Here is a 21,179-nt window from a genome sequence, read left to right on the forward strand (position 1 = left end):
CCAACTGCCAGGACAAAGTGTCCGTAAGGTCACGGAAGTTAGCAAGAGAAATATGACTTCCTCAACTATAATGAGGTTTCACATTGGAGGTTCAAACAAGTAACATTACCTAACTGGTCTATCTCCCTCACCCTGTGGTAGCTTCTCACCTCCAAGCCTAATCTCATTCAGCGTGGAGCCCACATCCCGCACTGCTTTCTGAATATCGTGAGTTATATGCTGAAACTCAAGAGATGACGCTGTTCTGACGTTTTCTGACTCACGACTTTTCTCCATCAGATCAGTGGTTATCATCGTGGACAGTGAAACTGTGGGGCCAATAAGAGTTCTTCCAGTGATCCATGTTTATTTTTTCATGTTTATAACATGACCATCTTGGTACTAATACATCTGGGATATATTAGTAATTTATTTATAGTTAATAAAAAACAGGCATCACCTCACTATTCTTTAATCAAAACCAGTGCCTCTCTTGCTGTTGACTCTGGGGATGTTTATTGTGTGGGGATAAGGGACAGTGGGGGCAGGGGGTGATGAGATCTTACTCCATCAACTTGGTGAGCAAATTGAAACACATTTAAGAATTATGGTTCTAGGGATCATATCTCTTTTGGTGTTCCGAGATCAATTTCAACGTGGTGGGGGGTGGTTCCCCACAACAAGCAATTTTGAGACACCAGCTGGGTGTCATACAGTTCAACTCACTTCTTATACTATCTACTCAGAGACAGCATTAGATCCCACAGGTTGAGGGTTCAGTTCTTCGAGACTCTGCCTGGCTTCAGATACAATGCAAATCCAGGTGCTTGTACCTCTGATGGACTGGCTTTAAATTAGGGGTTCGACGACCTCCTCCCCAGGTTCAATCAATTTTCTAGAGCTGCTTACAAAACTCAGAAACATTTTACTTCCTAGATCACTGGTTTACTATGAAAGGATGTAACTTAGGAACAGGCAGATGGAAGAGATGCCTAGGGCAGGTATGGGGAAAGGGCATGGATCTTCCACACTCTCTCCAGGCACCACTCACCCAGCACCTCCACATGTTCACCAACCCAGAGCTCTTCAAACTGGTCCTCTGGGGTTTTTATGGGGGCTTCATTACATAGGTGCACTTGATGAAATCATTGGCCATTGGCGATTGATTCAACCTCCAGCCCCTCTCCTCTCCCTAGAGGTCAGGGGGTGGGACCGAAAGTTCTAACCCTCTAATCACAAGGTCAGTTCCTCCGGTGACCAGTCTCCATCCTTAGGCTACCTAAGGGCCTTCTAAAAGTCACCTCATCAATATAACAAAAGACACCTTTATCCCTCTATCACAGGAAATTCCAAGGGTTTTTGGAGCTTTATGCTAGAAACAGGGTGGAAGAGCAAATATACATTTCTCATAAATCACAATATCACAGTATGTCAAAACAACGAATGTTGAAGCTCCTCCATTGGAGGTACAGAAGTGTATATTGACATTGATGATTCAAGTAAGAGAGGATTGCTAGACAGTAGCTGATTTCAGGAAAGAATCAACGAGTACTCTAAGCCAGTGATTCCTAAAGTGTGTTACCTGGACAAGCAGTATCCGCAACCCCTGGGAACTTGTTAGACATGCAAATACCCAAGTTCAGTCTCAGACCTATTGAATCAGAAACTCTGGGGGCGGGGACCCCCTCCAGGTGATTCACAAGCAGCTGAAGTTTGAGAACCACTACTCTAAGTCACTCTCTCAAGAAGAGTTTTAAGAAATTATAAGGACATCAGCTTGAACGCTTTCATGACACTGACACCTAGTGTCCACGAAAAACAGATTCCTAGATTGACACAATGCATCAGGGCGATTAGGTTGACCTATTTCTCAGTAGCAGACAGGTTGTTATATACCAGATACGTAAATTATTTGTTATATGGCTATTACATTAGATTTTTTGTTCTTAAAGTGTCCTTAAGAGATTGTCTAGGCCCATGCTACACAAAGTGAGATCCCCGGACCAAGAGCATTGGCATCACCTGGGAGTTTGTTAGAAATGCAAATCTCAGGCTCCACTCCAGACCTCCTGAATCCGAATGTGCATTTTAACTGAAAACTATGTGATTCTTATACACGTTAAAGTCTGAGACCAATTGTCCAAGTTCATCATCTGCCCTAAAATCATTCAAAGAATATCATATTTAAGAAGTCACTTATCCTGAGAAAATACAACACTTTAGATCTTCCAGAAACGATCGTCTCCCACATCACCTGTGACATCATAATGATTATACAAAAATTATTGATTTGTGTGATTTTCCAAATCCCTCGAAATCTATAGGAAGAATTAATATTAACTGAATTTTACTATGTTCTGAATATTTCTTTATATGAATTAACTGATATAATCTTTGCACCAACATTCTAGGTTAAGACTGATTATTATATTTCACAGACAGGAAATTGAGGCAAGGAGAGTGAATAACTTGTTCACAATTACTTATCTTGTAAATGATGGAGAAATTATTTGAACCCAGACATTCTGTGGTCGTATTGTCTCTCCAAGGCTATGTTCTCTAATAAAGTCTGTTAAGACTTCTACACATGGCATCTGATTATTATAGGCATTGTTGTTGATCATAGTTTTTAACCAAAATTCAAGAGTGCGGCTGAGGAAGAAGGGACATAGAAGAGGCTGTGTTTAAATTTTACATTTGAAAGCAAATAAAGATGAAATACATTGATTTATCACCGAGGCCCAAACCAAAACAAATATCCAGAATTCTAAGTCTATAAATTAAATAGCATAAAAGGCGAAAGTTACAGAATTTACCATGGATCTGAATTTTTACATTGGGTGGTAACTAAAGTCTTTCTAAAGAAATGGTTTATTTGTTTTTATTATTCTTTTTATTGCTAACTTGTAACACACATGCCTGTTCTCTGTAGAATTCAAAAGAGTTTGCAAATAATGAAAAATAAGATCCTAAAGGAATCATCATTAATTTCTAAGAGGAAAAAGATACATTTATACGTGAGCGTCTATGAATTTGCTGGACTGCAAATTCACCATGGAGCCACTTTAATCCAGAAAATACAAAATACTGGACTATTTAGAGGCTATGTTATAAATATGAATACAGAGTAGAGAAATTCTGTTGAACGTTCCTTGGAAAACCAAGAGACGTTTTTAGCACCTGGACTGAATTTGAAGGAAACTGGACGTGAATTAGAGTTTTGTGTAGAAACCAAGAAAAAGTCAGTGGTTTTGTCTAGATGAAGTGATTTATTTAAAGCCAAAACTTAACATAAAGCTCCTGGAATACTAACCTATATGAATTGGCTGTAAGAGAAGGCGGTGTGTGTGTGTGTGTGTGTGCATATGTGAAAGAGACAGAGAGAAAGAGAGATTTTTGCAATGGAAATGTCTTTCACAATTCACTTGGCTCACTGTTTTATTTATAGTCTATAATCTTCCTTTCTCAGACAGCCAGGTATCAGATGACAATAAAAATTAAAATGAGAATTTACAAAAGTGAATTTAAGCCTTTATTAATCCATTTTGCACAATCTTTAAATTATTTTGCTAAACATAAGTGTAGAATTTTATGTAACTTAGAAAAATATATAATACCCTGTATTATGCACCTCCATACATTCCCGGGTATGTTTCAAGGACTTTCTATAAAAACGCTCACTAACGAAATGCTATTTTTAGATCGAGACCTTCACTGGGAACAGACAGATCAAACGTTGGAAGGCAAGATGAAATGCAGCCAGATAAATAATCTACCCATTGAATGCAGACAAGTAAGATGAATAAAACAGTCTTACTAGCAATCTTGATATCTAAGATGAGGCCTCAACAGACAGATGAGTGAGAAGTATGGTTACAAAAAAGAAACTAAGTAGTAGAAATCGGCACTAATGAGAAGGGCTCTTTTCTTGAGCTTCTCAAAAGACTATACACATTTTTAGCAGTGTTATATTAATATTTCACAAAAGCTGCTAGTTCTGCAAATCTATTGAGGACAACCTTCTTTCATTGTCGTTATTAACAGGGCTAACCATATCATGTAGTTCATTAAGGAGATACATACATTTTAGAGCAAATATGTGTTTGGATCAGTTGCTTATTTACAGTGTTGACACCACCCAAGAATCAACTAAAACAGTTTCCTATTACTCAGATCTTTTGAAAGTAGATCTATAAAAAGGAAAAGTGTTAGAAAATATAAGGGGCTTGAAATGTTTTTTTTTTTTTTTTTTTTTTTTTTTTAAAGACTGCACATATTTAATGTATATTAAATGTTCAGTGACTTTTTTTTTTTAAAGATTTTATTATTTCCTTTTTCTCCCCAAAGCCCCCCGGTACATAGTTGTATATTCTTCGTTGTGGGTTCTTCTAGTTGTGGCATGTGGGACGCTGCCTCAGCATGGTCTGATGAGCAGTGCTGTGTCCGCGCCCAGGATTCGAACCAACGAAACACTGGGCTGCCTGCAGCAGAGCGCGCGAACTTAACCACTCGGCCACGGGGCCAGCCCCTTGAAATGTTTTTACTAAAATGAGCAGTAGCAGCCTAGTCTTGTTAATTTCTGAGTCTTTTGCTCAAATATTTGAATTTAAAATTCCAGCTTAAGTGGAAACACAAATGAGTGAGGCTCTTAGTAGGGAAGCTGTATTATTAGGAGGGTTCTAATAAGGGAATGAAAAACAATGGTATTCAGAAGACAGTGATACAAAAGAGATATAGTAGACATTGCTTCCTTCATTCATCCATTCATTCATTCACTATGATGGAGTGGCTAATGGGTACCAACTGTGTTTTTCGGCACTGGGGTGAAGCAGGCCACCTTGAGAGCTGCATGGTCTTAGTCTTGCCTTTCTGAGCACAGACGTTTCTCATTCCCTAAGAGGTGTGAGCAAAAAGAGGCTCTGGAACCCTTGGCCGGTGACAGGGTTTTTCCCACCTGTGGATTAGAGCAGTGGTTCCCAAACTTGGTTGAAAATCAGAACCACCTGGGTGAATTTTTTTTTTTTAAACACAGATTTCTGAGCTCTCCATCCCAGGCCCACTGAATTAGAATAACGGAGGTTAGGGCCAAATATATATAAATTAAACAGATTCTCTAGATATTTCTTCTTTTTTTTTTTTTTTTTGAGGAAGATTAGCCTTGAGCTAACTGCTGCCAATCCTCCTCTTTTAACTGAGGAAGACTGGCCCTTAGCTAACATCTTCCTCCACTTCACATGTAGGACGCCTACCACAGCATGGCTTGACTAGCCGCAGGCCGCCAAAGTGGAATGTGTGAATTTAACCACTGCACCACAGGGCCGGCCCCCCTCTCTAGATATTTCTGAGGATTAACAGGTTTGAGGACCAAAAATTCAATGTCCATCTTCTCCATCTTTGGTATGGTCTTTATGATCAGCAGGTTCTTCATTAATAGTGCAAAGATTGTTCCTAAGATGAGCTGTGGAACCAACTGGCTTTGGTGAAACCTTAATATAGACTCCTCAAAACTCCTAAAAATGTGCGTAGTCTTTGTAAAACATCAGAAAAAGAAATTCAATGGCCCAGTCCTAAATCCTGAACCAAAAACAATGGTTTTTAAAGTAAGGGCAATTAAAATGTATAGTTTATTTGCTATGTAACAGGCACTTTGTACACTTCATCTCATTCACACTCTCCGGATGAATAGGTGGTCTCCAGCAAACCCTAATAGGAGAGTTACAGCACAGACCCCTTGGGTCCTGGAGCAAGGCTATGCCATCTGCAGTGGAGGACCATCTTGTATTTGAAATATAGCTCCTAACATGCCACCGGCTATTATCAGATCCATTAAGTCATTGCTTCCCAGAAAGATGAGCATAGTATATCAGGGCTAACTGTAAATAGACAGCTGTCACACCACAAATCCACTTAGAAGATACTGGTGAAGGGAAATCTCCCCAGAGGCAGAATGCCAACAGTACTCTTGATTGTTCACTTTGTAGAGAAAGAAGCGGATAGAAGTTAAGACTGAAGTGGTAAATTGCTTGACCAGAGAGATGAAAAGAGCAAACCTGAAGACTGTAGACAAGGAAATGAAGTGAAAAGGCATATAGAAGGACTCATAATAGCGGCTCAAAGGAGGCAGATCTTTGTATCTGAGGTTAATGCCTAGCAGAGAGTATCTATAAGAGTGTAGGACCTCAAGGTAGACTGGTGATCTACCCGGTGAGGCCAACCATGCCCTCTCTTCAGCCATGCAATGCCTGTGCAATAAGCATGAAGAGAGTAGCTACGGTAACAAGGATCAAGGCTGTGCATGGGCTCCACAGACTGGATCCCTCTCCTTAAGGCTGATCCATCAAAGTTCTGCCAGTGCTGAAGGCCAAACCTCCTAGCAAGGGCAGAGACCTATACTGAGCCCTCAATTTGGCAGGTTGGTGGCAGACTGACAACGCCGTTACACTTCCACCCTGAAGGAGGCAGTGATGCTTCCATATGGGAATTTATACCTACTCTGGACATGGATTTGCCTTTGTTCCTCACCATTATACTTCCCAAATGCCTAATCTATCTTTGTGCAGATGCAGCCTGACAATGCTTCACCTTAGGCCTTGCACCATATGCCTTGTGCCACTGCACTGTGAAATGTCCATGGGGCTCCACTCAGCATTCATGGATGTACTGTATACAATTTCCAGGGAATCAAGGCTCATGGGCCACTCCTGAGAAGTAGGAGACAAGATCCAAAGACTAAATGCTTTCGCCTTTCTTCTGCCATGAAGACAGTTCTGTGATGCATTTCTCAAAGCACCTCGAAGGTCCCAAAAGAAGCAAGACAGCTTGAAAGAGCTAGAGTGATAGGGTGAGTTGATTACTCTTGACTGAATTGTGCAGTTTTACAATAAAGATAGGAGCTTAGGTAAAAACTGGCTAGTTTTCAAGCAGAGATCAGAGAGATTAAAATGTGTACTCTATAACATTGAAAACTGACTGCTTCTAGATCCCAAATAGTAAGAGATAAGACTTAAAAAGGTCTCCAGTTATAAAAGGCCCAGTATTTCTGAGTTAAACAAATTGACTCAACCATGCAGCAAAAATCTAATTAAGGGTATTACATTTTCACTCAAGTCTATTGTTTAGATTAGCTTAAATCATTAAATCAGAGGGAGGGGCATCAGGGTGAGGAAGCAAGGAAATAAGGCAGACTTGGGAACTAAGTCCATAAAATACTTTTTTATTGTGGATATTGGCACATGTAACTGACTAAAAGCAAATAGATTAGAAACCTAACACATTTTTAAGAGATTATACAGCCAAAGTAGCCACCAGTCTATTTGCAAAATGTCTGTGACTGCTAAACTTTAAAACAACTTTCAATTCCTCAAACTGTGTGAGCAGGATACAGTCTATGAGAGCTCCAAGTTCCCCAGAAAGGGAAGCCACTAAACCTACTAAACCTACTTCAGACATGGCTATGGAGGAAGAGGGATAAGGAAGAACATTCCAGGAGCATAATGAGAGCCATAGAAGGTGGTCCTTCCTGGTTATCCAAGGAAATCCACACTGCCAGAGAGACTTCATAATGCCCATCAAGTAGGGTCTCAACACTGTGTGTGATAACTCTCCCATTTTTCCTTATTTTGAAAGAGAGTTTTTATTGAGGTTATGCTGCCCCTGTTACAATATATAGTTATAGCATGTACGTATATGGAAAGAGAGAGAGAGAGAGTGTCTGTGCATGGTGTTTGGTGTTCATGTCGGGAGGACGGCAGGGAACAGCCGTTCTTTTTAGTTCATGAGTTGCCTGTCTACTACAAGGCACCACAACATCTAAATTGCACCTTACCCAAGATCTAGCAAAATCTCAAAATCCAAAAGAAAATATCAAGTGCGTGGGCAGATAATTGTGTCAGAAGCTTAGAGAAGACGTCTGCCCTAAAGACTGAAAATCAACCTAAGGAGTAATGATGTTGTGGCCACGGATGAGCTCTCCTAGGGCAAGATTATAGAGTTACTCTAGCAGACAGCCTACAGCCGAACCTGAAGCAACACAAATATTAATTGGCCAATTGGATAAGCTTACAAGGTAGACATAGAAGAAGCATCCAGAGTAATCAGAGGAAGACAAGACGAGAGAAAAAAATGTGTGTCAAGACAGAAAGAGTATTAATCTATTCCTGAAGGGGGCTTAAAATTCCAGCATGACAAGGACTTCCAGAATCTCTGAGTTGGATGTGGTTGGTAACCTGCAGGAAAGATGCTTTTGTGAGGGGTCTATACCTGTCGGCCAGACTGGAGTGGGTAGATCACCATGTAAGAGAGGAAGAAATTGAAGAGATGAGCACAGGCAACTCTTTGGGGAAATTTGCTGTGAAGGGGAGGAGAAAAGGTGTTAATTAGCGAGCTTTTTTTTTCTTTCCTTTTTCATACAAATGGATATTCTTGAGTGTATTTAGAAATGAATCGAGTACTTCTATTTCTGGCAGTATGACAAAATTGGCATCAGGACCAATCACCCTTCCACAAGAAAATGACCACAAGGTGCTGAAAAAATTTCGAATGACATCTTCAAATGTAGACAAAGCACTTACTAAAATTCAACAATGATTTCTTAAAAGGGAGTTGCAGTCTAGGAATAGAAGAGAACTTCTCTTTTCTGACACAGAGTATCTACAGAAAACTTGTGAGAAACATTATACTTAATGGCAGAATAGTGAAAGAATGCCTTTTAAGATCAGGAACAAGACAAGTGTGCTCAGCGTCACCATTTAGATTTAACACTTTTCTGTGGGTCCTAGATGTGGAAGAGGAAAGAGAAACAAGGAAAGGAAAGGTCTGAGCATTGGACAAAACTATAAGTATTGAAAAGCGTATAATTATCTACATAGGAGATATAAAGGAATTCAATAAATTGTTAAATTTTGTGAGTATTTAACAATGTTGCTGCATGAAAATTCATGTGTAAAATCGATTGAATTTCTATAGTTCAACTACAAGGAGTTTGAAAATATCATCCTAAAAAGATGATTTACAGCAGCACTTGTAATATTTAGCAATATCTGGAAATAATTATAGCCAAAGCTATGCAAGAAAATTATTATAAATTAAAGAATATTATTGAGAAATAATAAACACTTATTGAAAGACATCAAGAAGATCTACATCCATGTACTGAAAGGCTCAATATCATTAAAAAAATAAAAAGGCAAATCCGGTGACAGGTGAAGGGTGGGGGGGTGAGGGGAGTGGAGGGATGCTGAACAAGGCCCAGGGCACCAATGGGTGGGGCAGGCAGCTGAGAACGTGCCCAGCCCAGGAAAGTGACAGGAGGCAGGAACACACAGGGGCTAAGGCTCCAAGCTCCTCACATATGCTCCATTGGAATTCATTTACAAAACACAAATTCAAAGATCATAGTACGAATTTCAAGGCCGTGACTGAAGAACACGAAACCCTAAGCTCAGGGGCCCTCTGAGTGCAGAGTCCTGTGCGACAGCATTGGCCACATGCCGGTGAAATTGGCCCTGCTGATACCCAGGTCCAGCCTCCATATAATGTAATTGTATTAGTTTATTGGGTATCACGATTTTTAATCTCTTGGCGATTCTCATCTTCAGGAATGATTGAGAGCCACTGTCTTAGATAACATCATGTGTGTTGTCTCAGTTATGTATCATGCATGTGTGTATCAGTGTATGGTTGGTTACCTCTGTGTTAGGGGAAGAAGGAACGTAATATGAAAGGCACTTAAAAAATAATGACAATGTTCTATATCTTAAACTCAATGGTAGATACCATTATTCTTCATAGTTGTGTTTATATTATAAATTTTCTTTGGTAACTATAAGACTTCAAAAAAAACTATCTTTTAAAATGGCAATCGAATTTAATCCAGCTGAGGAAAAATGGTTGTCTATTCAAGAAGCCGCTAAAAAATTTCCCCCTTTACATAACCCACATAACACATAGCAGGGGCAAGATCTACACCAAACTAAAAAGCTTCTGCATGGCAAAAGAAACCATCAACAACAACAACAAAATGAAAAGATAACTTACCAGTCGGGAGAAGATATTTGCAAGTCATATATCCTATAAGGGGTTAATATCCAAAATATATAAAGAACTCATACAGCTCAACAACAAGAAACCAAACAACCCAATTGAAAAATGGGTGGGGATCTGAACAGACATTTCTCCAAAGAAGACAAAAAGATGGCCAACAGGCACATGAAAAGATGCTCAACATCAATAATCATCAGGTAAATGCAAATCAAAACTACAATGAGATATCCCCTCACACCCATCAGAAGGGCTATTACTACAAAGAAAAGAAATAACAAGTGTTGGAGAATATGTGGAGAAAAGAGAACTCTTGTACACTGCTGGTGGGAATGCAACCCAGTGTAGCCACTATGGAAAACAGTATGGATATTCCTAAACAAATTAAAAATAGAATTACCATATGATCCGGCAATTCCACTTCTGGGCATTTATCCAAAAAACACCAAAACATTAATTAAAAAAGATATATGTAGCCCTATATTAATTGCAGCATCATTCACAATAGCCAAGACTTGGAAACAGCATAAGTGCCCATGGACACGTGAATGGATAAAGATGTGAGATATATATTTATACACACACACACACACAGTGGAATACCACTCAGCCATAAAAAAGATGAGATCCTGCCATTTGCAACAATATAGATGGACCTTGAGGGTATTATGCTAAGTGAAATAAGTCACTAAGTGAGATAAGTCAGAAATAAGTCAGGAGAAAGACAAACACCGTATGATTTCACTCATATGTGGAAAATAAAACAGCAAGAGGGCCCAGCCTGGTGACATAGTATTTAAGTTTGTGTGTTCTGCTTCAGCAGCCCGGGGTTTGTGGATTCAGATCCTGGATGCAGACCTGCATACTGCTTATCAAGCCATCCTGTGGCAGCGTCCTACATACATAAATAGAGTAACACTGCTACAGCTGTTAGCTCAGGGACAATCATCCTCACCAAAAAACAAAACAAACAAACAAAGAACAACAAACACATGGAGAGAACAGATTGGTGGTTTCCAGAGGGGATGGTGGTGGGGGAGGGCAGAAAAGGTAAAAGGGCACACATGTACCATGACAGATGGCAACTAGACTTTTGGTAGTGACAATACGTAGTATGTGTTCATGTGTGTGTCAGGGTGAGGGAGGCATCTGTTTGGTGTATACAAGGTAGTCAAGGTACGTGTGTATTGTAAGTAAAAAAAAAAGGTTCCAAAAAAAGTACACCAACCTTCTTAACCTTGACTCTCTAGAGAATGGGATTGGGGGAAGAATTTAATTTGTTTTTATATCCGTATTCTTTAAATTGTATTTAAGCTTGTAGCACCTTGTATTGCTATGCTTCCATTCCCTGCAGGATTTAGTGGAGATAAGGAGTCTCTTTTTATTTTTATTTTTTTTTTTAATCATTCTTCAAAAAGAAAGGAATGAATCTTTAGGGGCAGAATGAAGATATTTCCAAATCTCTTTTGGATGACTACAGTCGCCATAGAAAAAGACAACTTTGAGCAAGATGAAGAGAACATTCCTGTCAGTGCCAGGTAAGCCCGCATCTGTGGACTGAACGCCTCAGTGTAACAGAGAAACACAACAGTCATCCTTCAATCCTTCCCATTCCTGTGGTCCTCTCTGTCTTAACTCATGTCTCTCTCTTCCATTTCTCTCACCTCTCTATCAGCTCTAACTGCCACTGATTTGCTCTGTGCTGCAAGATACCAGAGAAAAACAAGTCTACGTGCATACAGAGCTTGGTAGTTAAGTGGAAGTTGGTGGTCAAATACAGTTTGTTCAGGATGCTCATTTGCCTAAGTGTGGTCCTACACGCAGGAACAGAGCTGTGTTCTTCAAGCGTGTTTTCCAAGCTTATTTCTGAGACCAGAACTAAGAGGTTCTGACCGAGAGGGTTTGGGAGCATACTGTACAGACACGGCTTTGTGGTCTTTACAGTCTTACAGCCAGGTGGACACAGTGGGTTCCATGGCAGCCAGCCAGGGTTTGGATTCTGATTCTACCGCACTACGGATGTAGAACACTGAGCAAGCCATTTAATCTCTTAGCTTCCTTTGCCTCAAGTGCGAAACTATGGAAATAATAGTATCTAGCTGATGAAATTGTTAAGATCAAATTAGAAAATGTGACCAAAAATAAGCAGTGAAGAAATGCTAGCTGCTCTATAATCGTTATAAGACTCTGACTTGGATAGATCAAAGAAGATCGTTTCCAGACAAACCGATGCTCCAAGCAAGTGTTCTGCAAACTTCAGAGAACAGCACATTAGTGAGTCATGAGATCAATTCAGTGGGTAGTAGTCAGCACTGAAAAAAATTGATGGAATAGAATAATAATTAAAACAAAATAAGACATTGCACATAAAAGGCTAATGTAAAATTCATTGCTTACTGTGGTCTGAGGTCAAATAAGTTTGCAAAACAATGCTTCTGAGCAAAACAAATGTGACAATCAAAAACCTTCCCTAATTGTTCTCTCAGTGCTACTCAGCTCTGCCCCTTTCGTGTACAGTGAGCAGAAGCTAAAGGGGGATCTTTCTAGTAATGGGTGAGCGTCCTGGGAGGATGTGAGAAATCAGGAGGCAGTGCTTAGAGAGAGAGTTCATTCAAAAATGTCATTGTGCGGGGCCAGCCCAGTGGCATAGTGGTTAAGTTCCTGCACTCTCCACTTCACTCGTTCAGATCTGGGGTGTGGACCCACACACTGCTTATCAAGGCATGGCATCGTGCCGTCCCACATATAAAATAGAGGAAGTTGGGCAAAGGTGTTAGCTCAGGGCCAGTCTTCCTCCTCCCTCAAAAAAAGTCATTGTCCCAAGTATATGGGGCAGGGGATAAGGGTTTGTTAGAACTAGCGAGACCTATGGATTTGGTTCTTGTTTTCTTTTGAAACTTTTCCTATTATCTTAAGTTCTGAGAACTGTGACTCAAGGCCTTTAAGGTTCCTTTAATTCTGTAAACCTGCCACTTGAAATTCCTACTGTTAGTAGGTAATAGAGGGGAAAATCTCATAAAGTTTAGTCTTACTTGGTGAGTGAAGAAAATGAAACAGTTTTGAATTTTCACTTTTCTAAAATCTTACATAGTAGTACAATGTTTATGTATTTTAAAATGTCCATTTCTACTGTTTCTCCATGAATAATTTTTCCTCTATATAGGTTATAGTAGCCAAAAGATATGAAAGTAAAATGCAATAATAATAAAAAAACATATGGGAGAAAATCAGATTTAGAACTAGAATAAATTGCTTGGACTGGCATTTTAAGGGAACTTATACCCAAGGAACCAAGTTATCACTAACCTGTAGCATCTACTGGTTTTTTTTTCTGGATACCACTGAATATGGAGGAACCTCTTATAAATAACCATGATAAGATAACTGTATATATTGCTTTTGGTTTAATTTATTTTATTTGGTATTTCCTTCTGTAATATTATGAGCCATTCACTGTAAGTACCTTTAGTTCCAATAGAATTAACCATCTAATATTAGTCAGAAAGGAAGATTATTTAGAGAATACAAGTCAACACACATAATGCTCCAATTTTCCTCTTCGTATCCTGATTTCATTTGAAATTTGTCTGTAGTGCCAATTAGAAAAATTGTAGAATTCCACAGAAAGTTCTATTGGAATCAAAACCATACACTCTGAGTTCTGTGCCTATTACCCAATACTCAACAAATCAAAATTTTGATCACGTAGGCTAATGTGTATCTCTCAAGTATTTCTAAAGAAAAACAGAAAAAAATTGAAAATGTGTGTGTATCTGTATATTGTTAGATAGCTTAGATAAAGATATATGCGTATGTGTATGTGTCAAACATTTTTCATAAATATGAAGATTTGGTTTGTAATGAAACAGTGCATGTCTATTATTTCCTCCTGCGAATGACGCCTGCAGGGTTGGTGGTTACAACTAAGGGCCTCCGGGCCTGGGGATGTTTTGGGACTTGCATGGTTACATGGACTCACCCTGAAGATGGATACTGGAGAGGTCTTGAATTAGTGTGTGATCACATCCTTAGGTTCTTTCTGTTAGACTCATAGACAATCCCTCTCAACCACTTACTCACTTTGAAACTCTGGTTGAATTATTTAAATTTCTAAATGTCAGATTTCTTATCCCTAAAATAGAGTAAATAATAACTTTAGACAACATGTTTTCCATCCCATCACTACAGGTGGGTGAGCAGACATATTAAAGAGAAAAACACTAAATCCAAAGGTAAATATGTTCCACATAGGTCGGGACAGCCATATAGTAGATTGTTAAATTAATAACCCCCTGATGAATCCAACTTTGAGTGTATACATCCTTGCATAGTCTCCTCCCCCAGAAACTCTGAGCTTGGCCATGTGACTTGCTTTGTCCAGAGGGACATTTGCAAATGTGACAGAAGCAGACACTTGAGTAGTACTTGCACACTGGGGCTTAGCTGCTAGGAAAGCTGCTGTCACCACGTAAGAGTCCTGGGGTCTACTGCTGAAGAGGTCAGATGGAGGAGAACCATGCCATCCCAACCAATAGTGCTTGCTAAACACAGTCTTGGACTGTCCAGCCTCAGTTGAACTACAAGATGACTGAAGCTACATGAGTGACCCCAGACCAGACCATCAGAAGAGCTGCCCAACTGAGCCAAGCCCGATGTGCGGAACTGTGAGCAAATAAATGATTATTTTAAGCCACTAAGTTTTGGGGTGATTTGTTCCTTGCCATAGAGCATTAGATGCATTCAGTTTTCTGATAGGATAAATCGTTTACACTATTGAAATCAATAAGTGATAACTATGAGTGACCAGTCACATAAATTAAAAACATGTACCAGTTGCTGATAAATGAGTAAAATAGTAAATGCACAAAATATAATCAGAAAATGGGTTTTAAAATGGAATAACAAATATAAAGTTGTCTTTGTGAACAAATTTTCTGTGCTGGATTACTACTTGTGCTGTATACACAGAAACAAGAAATACATATATATTTTTTATATATATATATTATATATATGCAGTTTTATTTGGGGAACTTACTGAAACATGACCTTCTATGAAGCATATGCTGGAAGATCTTGCACAAAGACTCTTCACTTTGTGTAATGGCCCTGCAGGTGCACTGCACTTGCAGGACCGTCCCCAGGGTACCAATGTAAGCTGCTCTGCAGTCATCACTTCCCGAGCAAGTGAGGTCCTGCCTGCTTACAGTACTGATGCAAGTCTCATCTTCGTAGCACTTTCTAGTCACCCGCTGCCAGCATTTTGCCTGGAATGTTCTATAGCGCCTCCTAGAAAGAGTCAAGAAATGGAATTAACCTCCAAATAACATTATTTCACATTAACGTGTACTGCTGCCTCACAAAATGAAAGATTGACATAAAACAAAGTGCCTCCTGATTGCCAGCACATAGCTGAAAACTAATTTTTTACATTCAAGTAGCCCAGCAGAGACTGTGGAAGAAAAAGGAGAGAAACCCTCTGAATTATTCTCCTTTTGTGATGAAAGACAGAGGCTAAGTTTAGGATTCCCCGGGTGAATTTTCCTTCATTGTTAATTTTATTTCATTGGGTGATGATTTGCAGTGAGACCTACTTGGGAGATCCATTAGCAAGATTTCTTAAAGCAGAACATGGTTTCATGGCTACCATTCGGGCTTTGTCTCGTACCAGGTGATTTCAGATAAGGCTCTTCACCTTTCAAGCCAGTTTTCCCACAAGATGGGAGGTACCACACTCTTTCTCAACATTTCTAAGCAGACTAATTAGAATTTACAAAATGTTTTGAGATTTTCTGGTAGCAAGAGCTAAGTTAAAGTAAAACATTTTGAGTTTGTGTAATGGCCAAGATACTCCATCAGAACCACATCCATTCATAGCTTTTCTGACTACGTATTTGATTCTTGCTTTACTAGCTTTGAATGAAAGTCAGGATAATGTACAATAATTTCACTTTTGAAACTTTTAAAGTCAGAAGATGTTCTTCCCAGTGGAACCAAGGATATTAATCTCCCTACTTAACATTTATCACCTAAAATTACATTTTGCCCTTTCTTGAATAGGTCACCATCCAACATGCGTGAACACCTTTTGAGTCATGACATTTGTCATAAGCTTACTTGCTGTCATGATGCTACTCTGCTTAAATCCATAAACCACATTATTTTCAATAATCTCCTATTTTAAATCATCTTAAGGGATTCAGCTTTTAAATATAATGGTAAAAATTAATTAGCATATTTTAAAATTTATATTTAAGGAAATACAACTTTTTTAAGCACATAATTCTGAGGCCAGAAGAATAAATATGTTCCTTTAATGCCGTTAAGAATGATATAAAAGATGTCATCTAAATGTAAGTATTGACAATATTAATTGTCATTTATGGGGTTGATAGAGAATAAATTTGCACCTAGGTGCCATTTATTCTTTTTTAAATATGCGTTTACTAAGTTTAAGTTGCATGATTTACCTCCTTAGTATTTCATTCAGAAGTTGTTTCATTCAGAAAATTAGTTGCGAAGTTTTGCAAAAATGATGAACTAAAGGACATTTAATTAAAAATTCAAAGATCATAAAAATACTTTGGTATACTAGTTACCTAAATCATTTAAAAATCTTTTTATATATGGCAAAAAATATTTATATTATAGAAATTTTGTTTTAGGTTTGAAATGTTTTGATATATAGTATTTTCATTATCTCTATTTTCTTGATCTTCTGCAATTTTTTATTTTGATTTACTCTTCAAACAATTGAGTGCTTAAAAGAATAATTTTAAAAATGGAATTAGTCATTTTGATTTATTTTTGCTATTTATTTCCAACACATTGCAAAATGTAAGAGAATGTCTGTATAATTTCTACACACAGAATGTATTATAGTTGCTTTTGTGACCTAATATGTAGTCAAACTCTGTGAATATTCCACAGCATTTAAAAGAAATGTGTATATTGTGGAGTTTTGCCTTTAAAAAGTAGTTTTAGAATTTTTTTCCAAGCAAATACTTTTTTTCACTACTTTCTTGAGTTCATGCACTTTAAAATACAATGTATTATAATTTTTTGTAAGTTTCTAAACATTTATAATTGGCAAAACATAATCTCACCTCCCAGTGTACATCTGTACTGGACAAAATTAATCAAAAATGGCCTTTATATCACCTTCTTTGGCCTTTTGAAATGAACAAAAGAGTTCCAAGACCTATCATGAGTTGAAGAATTGGAACAGGGACAGAAGTTGGATTTTCAAACCCAAGTGCCCAACTCTGCCCCATGTGCATGCTCTTCTGCAAAAAAGATAAGGGAGAAAGGGCTGAACTTCTGCACAGAAGAAGCGGTTTTTCATTTGGAGATTTTTTTCCATCTGAATTACATTAACAATAATTTAATATAAATGCTGGAAATCTCTCTAAGGCAAAATTTGCTTGAGAAAATCACAAGATTTGTCTTTTCACCTTGACTATTAATAGTGTATAATATTTCCATCACCTCTATTAAATACTCTTAAGGGACTATCTGCACATAGTGAAAAGAAATCAAAGACACACAGTCCTTACTCTCTGAACTAATCTATGAAAGATAGAAATTACATAAGAAGATATGTGTATATCGACATTAAAACATTACAGAAATTAAGTAAGAGCAAGATATTCAAAAGTGGAGGGAAATGAGATGACATCTTTTGAGTGCCTGTCATATTCAAGACCCCACACCAAGCAGTCTGGAGAGGCCGTTAAACCTAGGAGTCCTTGTGGAGGAGAATCAGAATCCCCAACTCTGTACCACTCAATCTGAAAAGGCGTTGATGCCAATGTGAGGTTAATGCAAAAGTGTGTGCTTCATGATCCACCATGGGCTTCTCAAGGGCTATAACAGCAGATTCCATCACTTGCCACTAAAATATGTAATTTGATAGGGAAGCTCCCATATTTCATGCTCTGAAGGTTGAGGGCTACTAACTTCAGGATAATGAGGCAGAATACTAAGGGCCTGGCTCTGAAATCAGGTAAAACTGGGTACCCATCCTGGAGACATCTGGTGTTTCTGCAGGGTTGCTTAAAACAAATAAAAAAGGCATCCCATGCCTGATTAAGATGGTATTCGGTTTCATTTTTAGTGCAGATAGATTAACAGATAGTAATATTCTACTTGTAATATGAGAAAAATAGTATAATCAAATGTTTTTACCATATTTCATTGATTGTAAGAAATACTATTGTTTTCTTACAACTAAAATCATTTGTTGGTAATTAAATTATTGTTTAAATTTAATAAATGCTTTCTTGTCATTGTGCTTGACTCATTCCAAATACATTCGGGATATTAAATTTAGTGTAAAAATTAACATCTTAGAATCCATGAGATACAATATTTTACTAAATAAGGATTTTTAAGATATAAATGAGTTTGAAAAGTATAATTGCGTTATAAAATTTTTTATTGTGAATTTTATTTTTCACTCAAGAGAAATAATTAATACACGTTAAAATAATTGATAAACATTTGTACGACAGAATTCTCAAACATAATTTTCAGAACTTTGGCATTCTATATAAGTTGAAGCAAAAAAATATGTCAATGCTCTAGCACTCTGCTTAGATCTTTCCCTTTTATCGTATAGAATGTGTGTTATAGGGAAGCAGTTGTCTTTTTTGACAAATGTTTGCAAGATCTGGAGCTACTTTGCAAGTTAGAACGACTGAGAGTAGTGGAGTGAAGACAGTTAAAAGGCCAAAAGAAAGCAGTTTACCAAGACCCAGACCCTTCGGGAAGTCGATAGCCTTAAATCTCTTAGCTCATTTGCCAGTGGTTGAAGCAAGGTGACAAATGTGACATCTTGCTCCAAGCTATCACATACTGAGTGACACCTCTACACTAATGTTTATTTTGACAGTTGAATTTGCTATATATGGAGCTTTATTCATTTAAGTAAAATTAAATATAACAGTCCCTGATAGAAGGCACTGGGTAAACAAATTCGTATGACGAATTATCCCCAAAAGAAGCAAACGATGAATCCAAAAACTACACAGTTTAATGCTGGGTCTTAAAGAAATCTCCTTCAACATGGTAACATCAATGTTACAAGTAGTTTTGATTCATCTAATTTATTCCTCTATCTTCTTTCCTCTATCCTCAATTTACTTCCTTCATCTTCTTACTCTTGTCCAAGGAGCCCACTTAACTGTGAATCTCTTACCACACAAAAGATAAATTCATCGTGAATATAGAAGGAAATGTGTTAATGAAGACCATAATGAGGAATAGAAAAAGCCTGAATTTTGGATTAGATTTACAGTTCCCAGGAGGAGTTACTTGCAAAGGTACAGTATAGGCTCAACTAGCAGCCAGAGTGGAAGTTTTAATAAGCGAGCCAAATCATTGCTACCTGTCCTCAAAATCCTCCAGAACCTGTCCAGCCATTTTACTCGGAGTAAAACCCAATGTTCTTAGCGTCCTTCAGGGCCCTCCATGATCGAGACCTGCCCACACCTCATCCAGTGAAATCTCTGACCTAACCCCTCATTGCTCTCCCGGTTGCGCATTCTACCCTCATTGCTTTTTGAACATGCCACGCACATCTCTTCCTCAGCACTGGCTGGTCCATTTGTTTGGTATCTCTTTTCTCAGTATTTACTGAGAGAGTTTCATTTCCTCACTTCTTCAAGTCTTGTCAAATGCTTCCTACTGGGAGCACCCCATTTGCATTGCAAAACTTTCTGCCCATTTACAATCCCCATTATTCTGTGTTGTTGTTGTTAACCTCCAGAGTGCTCATTATTTTGTATTATAATATACATTTTCCTTATTTATTATCTGTCTCTCTGACTAAACTATAAGCTCCACAAGGCAGATATTTTTGTTTCTTGCACACTCATGCCTAGAGTAGTAGTAGGTGCTTGAGAAAAAAATTTTTTGAACAAACAAACAAATGATTAGCATTACTCCCCTGAGAATCAAGGTATGAGGTTGGTAGAGGAGAATGGGTGGATGTCTGACATCACGTCATGCGTGTGTCCTGGTAATATCCAAGCAGTACTCAAGTGAACTTCTTCCTGATCTCCAGTCTGAGACGGAAAGGATTACTGTGAAGTTTGAAGAGTCACCTTGTTAAAATTCTATGGTGTTTAACAGCCTTAAATAATCATACCAAAAAACAAATTAAAAAACTGGCGTACCAGTCAAGTGTATTAATTCATTAGTCTAACTTGAATATATAATTTGATAATGCTATTTCATGGCTACCAACTCCTGACATACTGAATTTTTTTATTCCAAAAACATCTGCATTTGAATTTCAAAATGCATGCTACACAGGCACCACAGATCCAAAAGTATGCATTGTCTGGCCTTGTTTACATTATGTTGGGTGATGGTGGGAACTCTAGCTAATGTAATGAGATCAAGTGTTAGGACTGGACTGTAACAAATAAGGTGCCGAAATAAGAAAGGAAGGTATGCGTGTTTTTACTCACCTGCATAATTCATCATTTCGGCAGCTGTGAATTACATTGAGGCAAGTCGGGGGTGGAACCATGTCCACTGCACATGGCTTGCTGTGAAGAGCTTCTTTGGACTGCTGACAAGGTATATCAGATTGAGCACAGTCACAAAAAGCCAACATCTGGGCAATGTTAAAAGGCATGTTTTGATAGAAGAACCGCATGGCTGCTTGGCAATGTTTCACATCACACAGATTTCCATTTGCTGAGCAAGCCTTAAGGTAAGGGGCCAACTGTGCGTTACAGACCACATCCCCTACACACGCCTCTGCCACTTCCAAACAGGACGGGATCCCTTTGATTCCTGAAATCAATGATATGCCTGGGTCATGGAAAAATAAACATAAAGCTGTACATACAGAATCTGCAAAATACTGTGAGAAGTCTATGAGCAAAATACAATGATGTACCAATGTGCTATTTTTGGCAAACATTACTTTTTTTGTTTTTTTTGAGTTAGTCTGAATTTCCTGAGACCCGAGTAGTGGGTTATTTGAATCATCTTTCATCTATGCTGGATACCCATTGTGATGCAGAAGAGATGGGAAGTGTGTAGCGCCAAAACTGAGCTGAAGGAAAAATCCTTGAGTCCAAGTTTCTGAAATGTAAACAATAAATCTTCAGAAATTGCATTTGAGCTATGCAGCTGATGGTGAGTTC

General features: G+C 38.3%; 1 protein-coding gene across 1 annotated transcript in view; it reads right to left on the reverse strand.

The window, feature by feature from the left end:
* Positions 1-21,179, reverse strand: part of GFRAL (GDNF family receptor alpha like) — a 63,169-nt gene that overhangs the window by 16,335 nt on the left and 25,655 nt on the right. Inside the window, exons 5-6 of the mRNA XM_070516722.1 lie at positions 20,493-20,823; positions 15,056-15,306 (exon numbers count right to left, since the gene is read on the reverse strand). Of these exons, the coding sequence (XP_070372823.1) occupies positions 15,056-15,306; positions 20,493-20,823 (582 nt within the window). The remainder of the gene's footprint in view (positions 1-15,055; positions 15,307-20,492; positions 20,824-21,179) is intronic.

The sequence above is a fragment of the Equus asinus genome, chromosome 8, assembly GCF_041296235.1.
Source record: "Equus asinus isolate D_3611 breed Donkey chromosome 8, EquAss-T2T_v2, whole genome shotgun sequence".
In the NCBI taxonomy this organism is placed as follows: domain Eukaryota; kingdom Metazoa; phylum Chordata; class Mammalia; order Perissodactyla; family Equidae; genus Equus; species Equus asinus.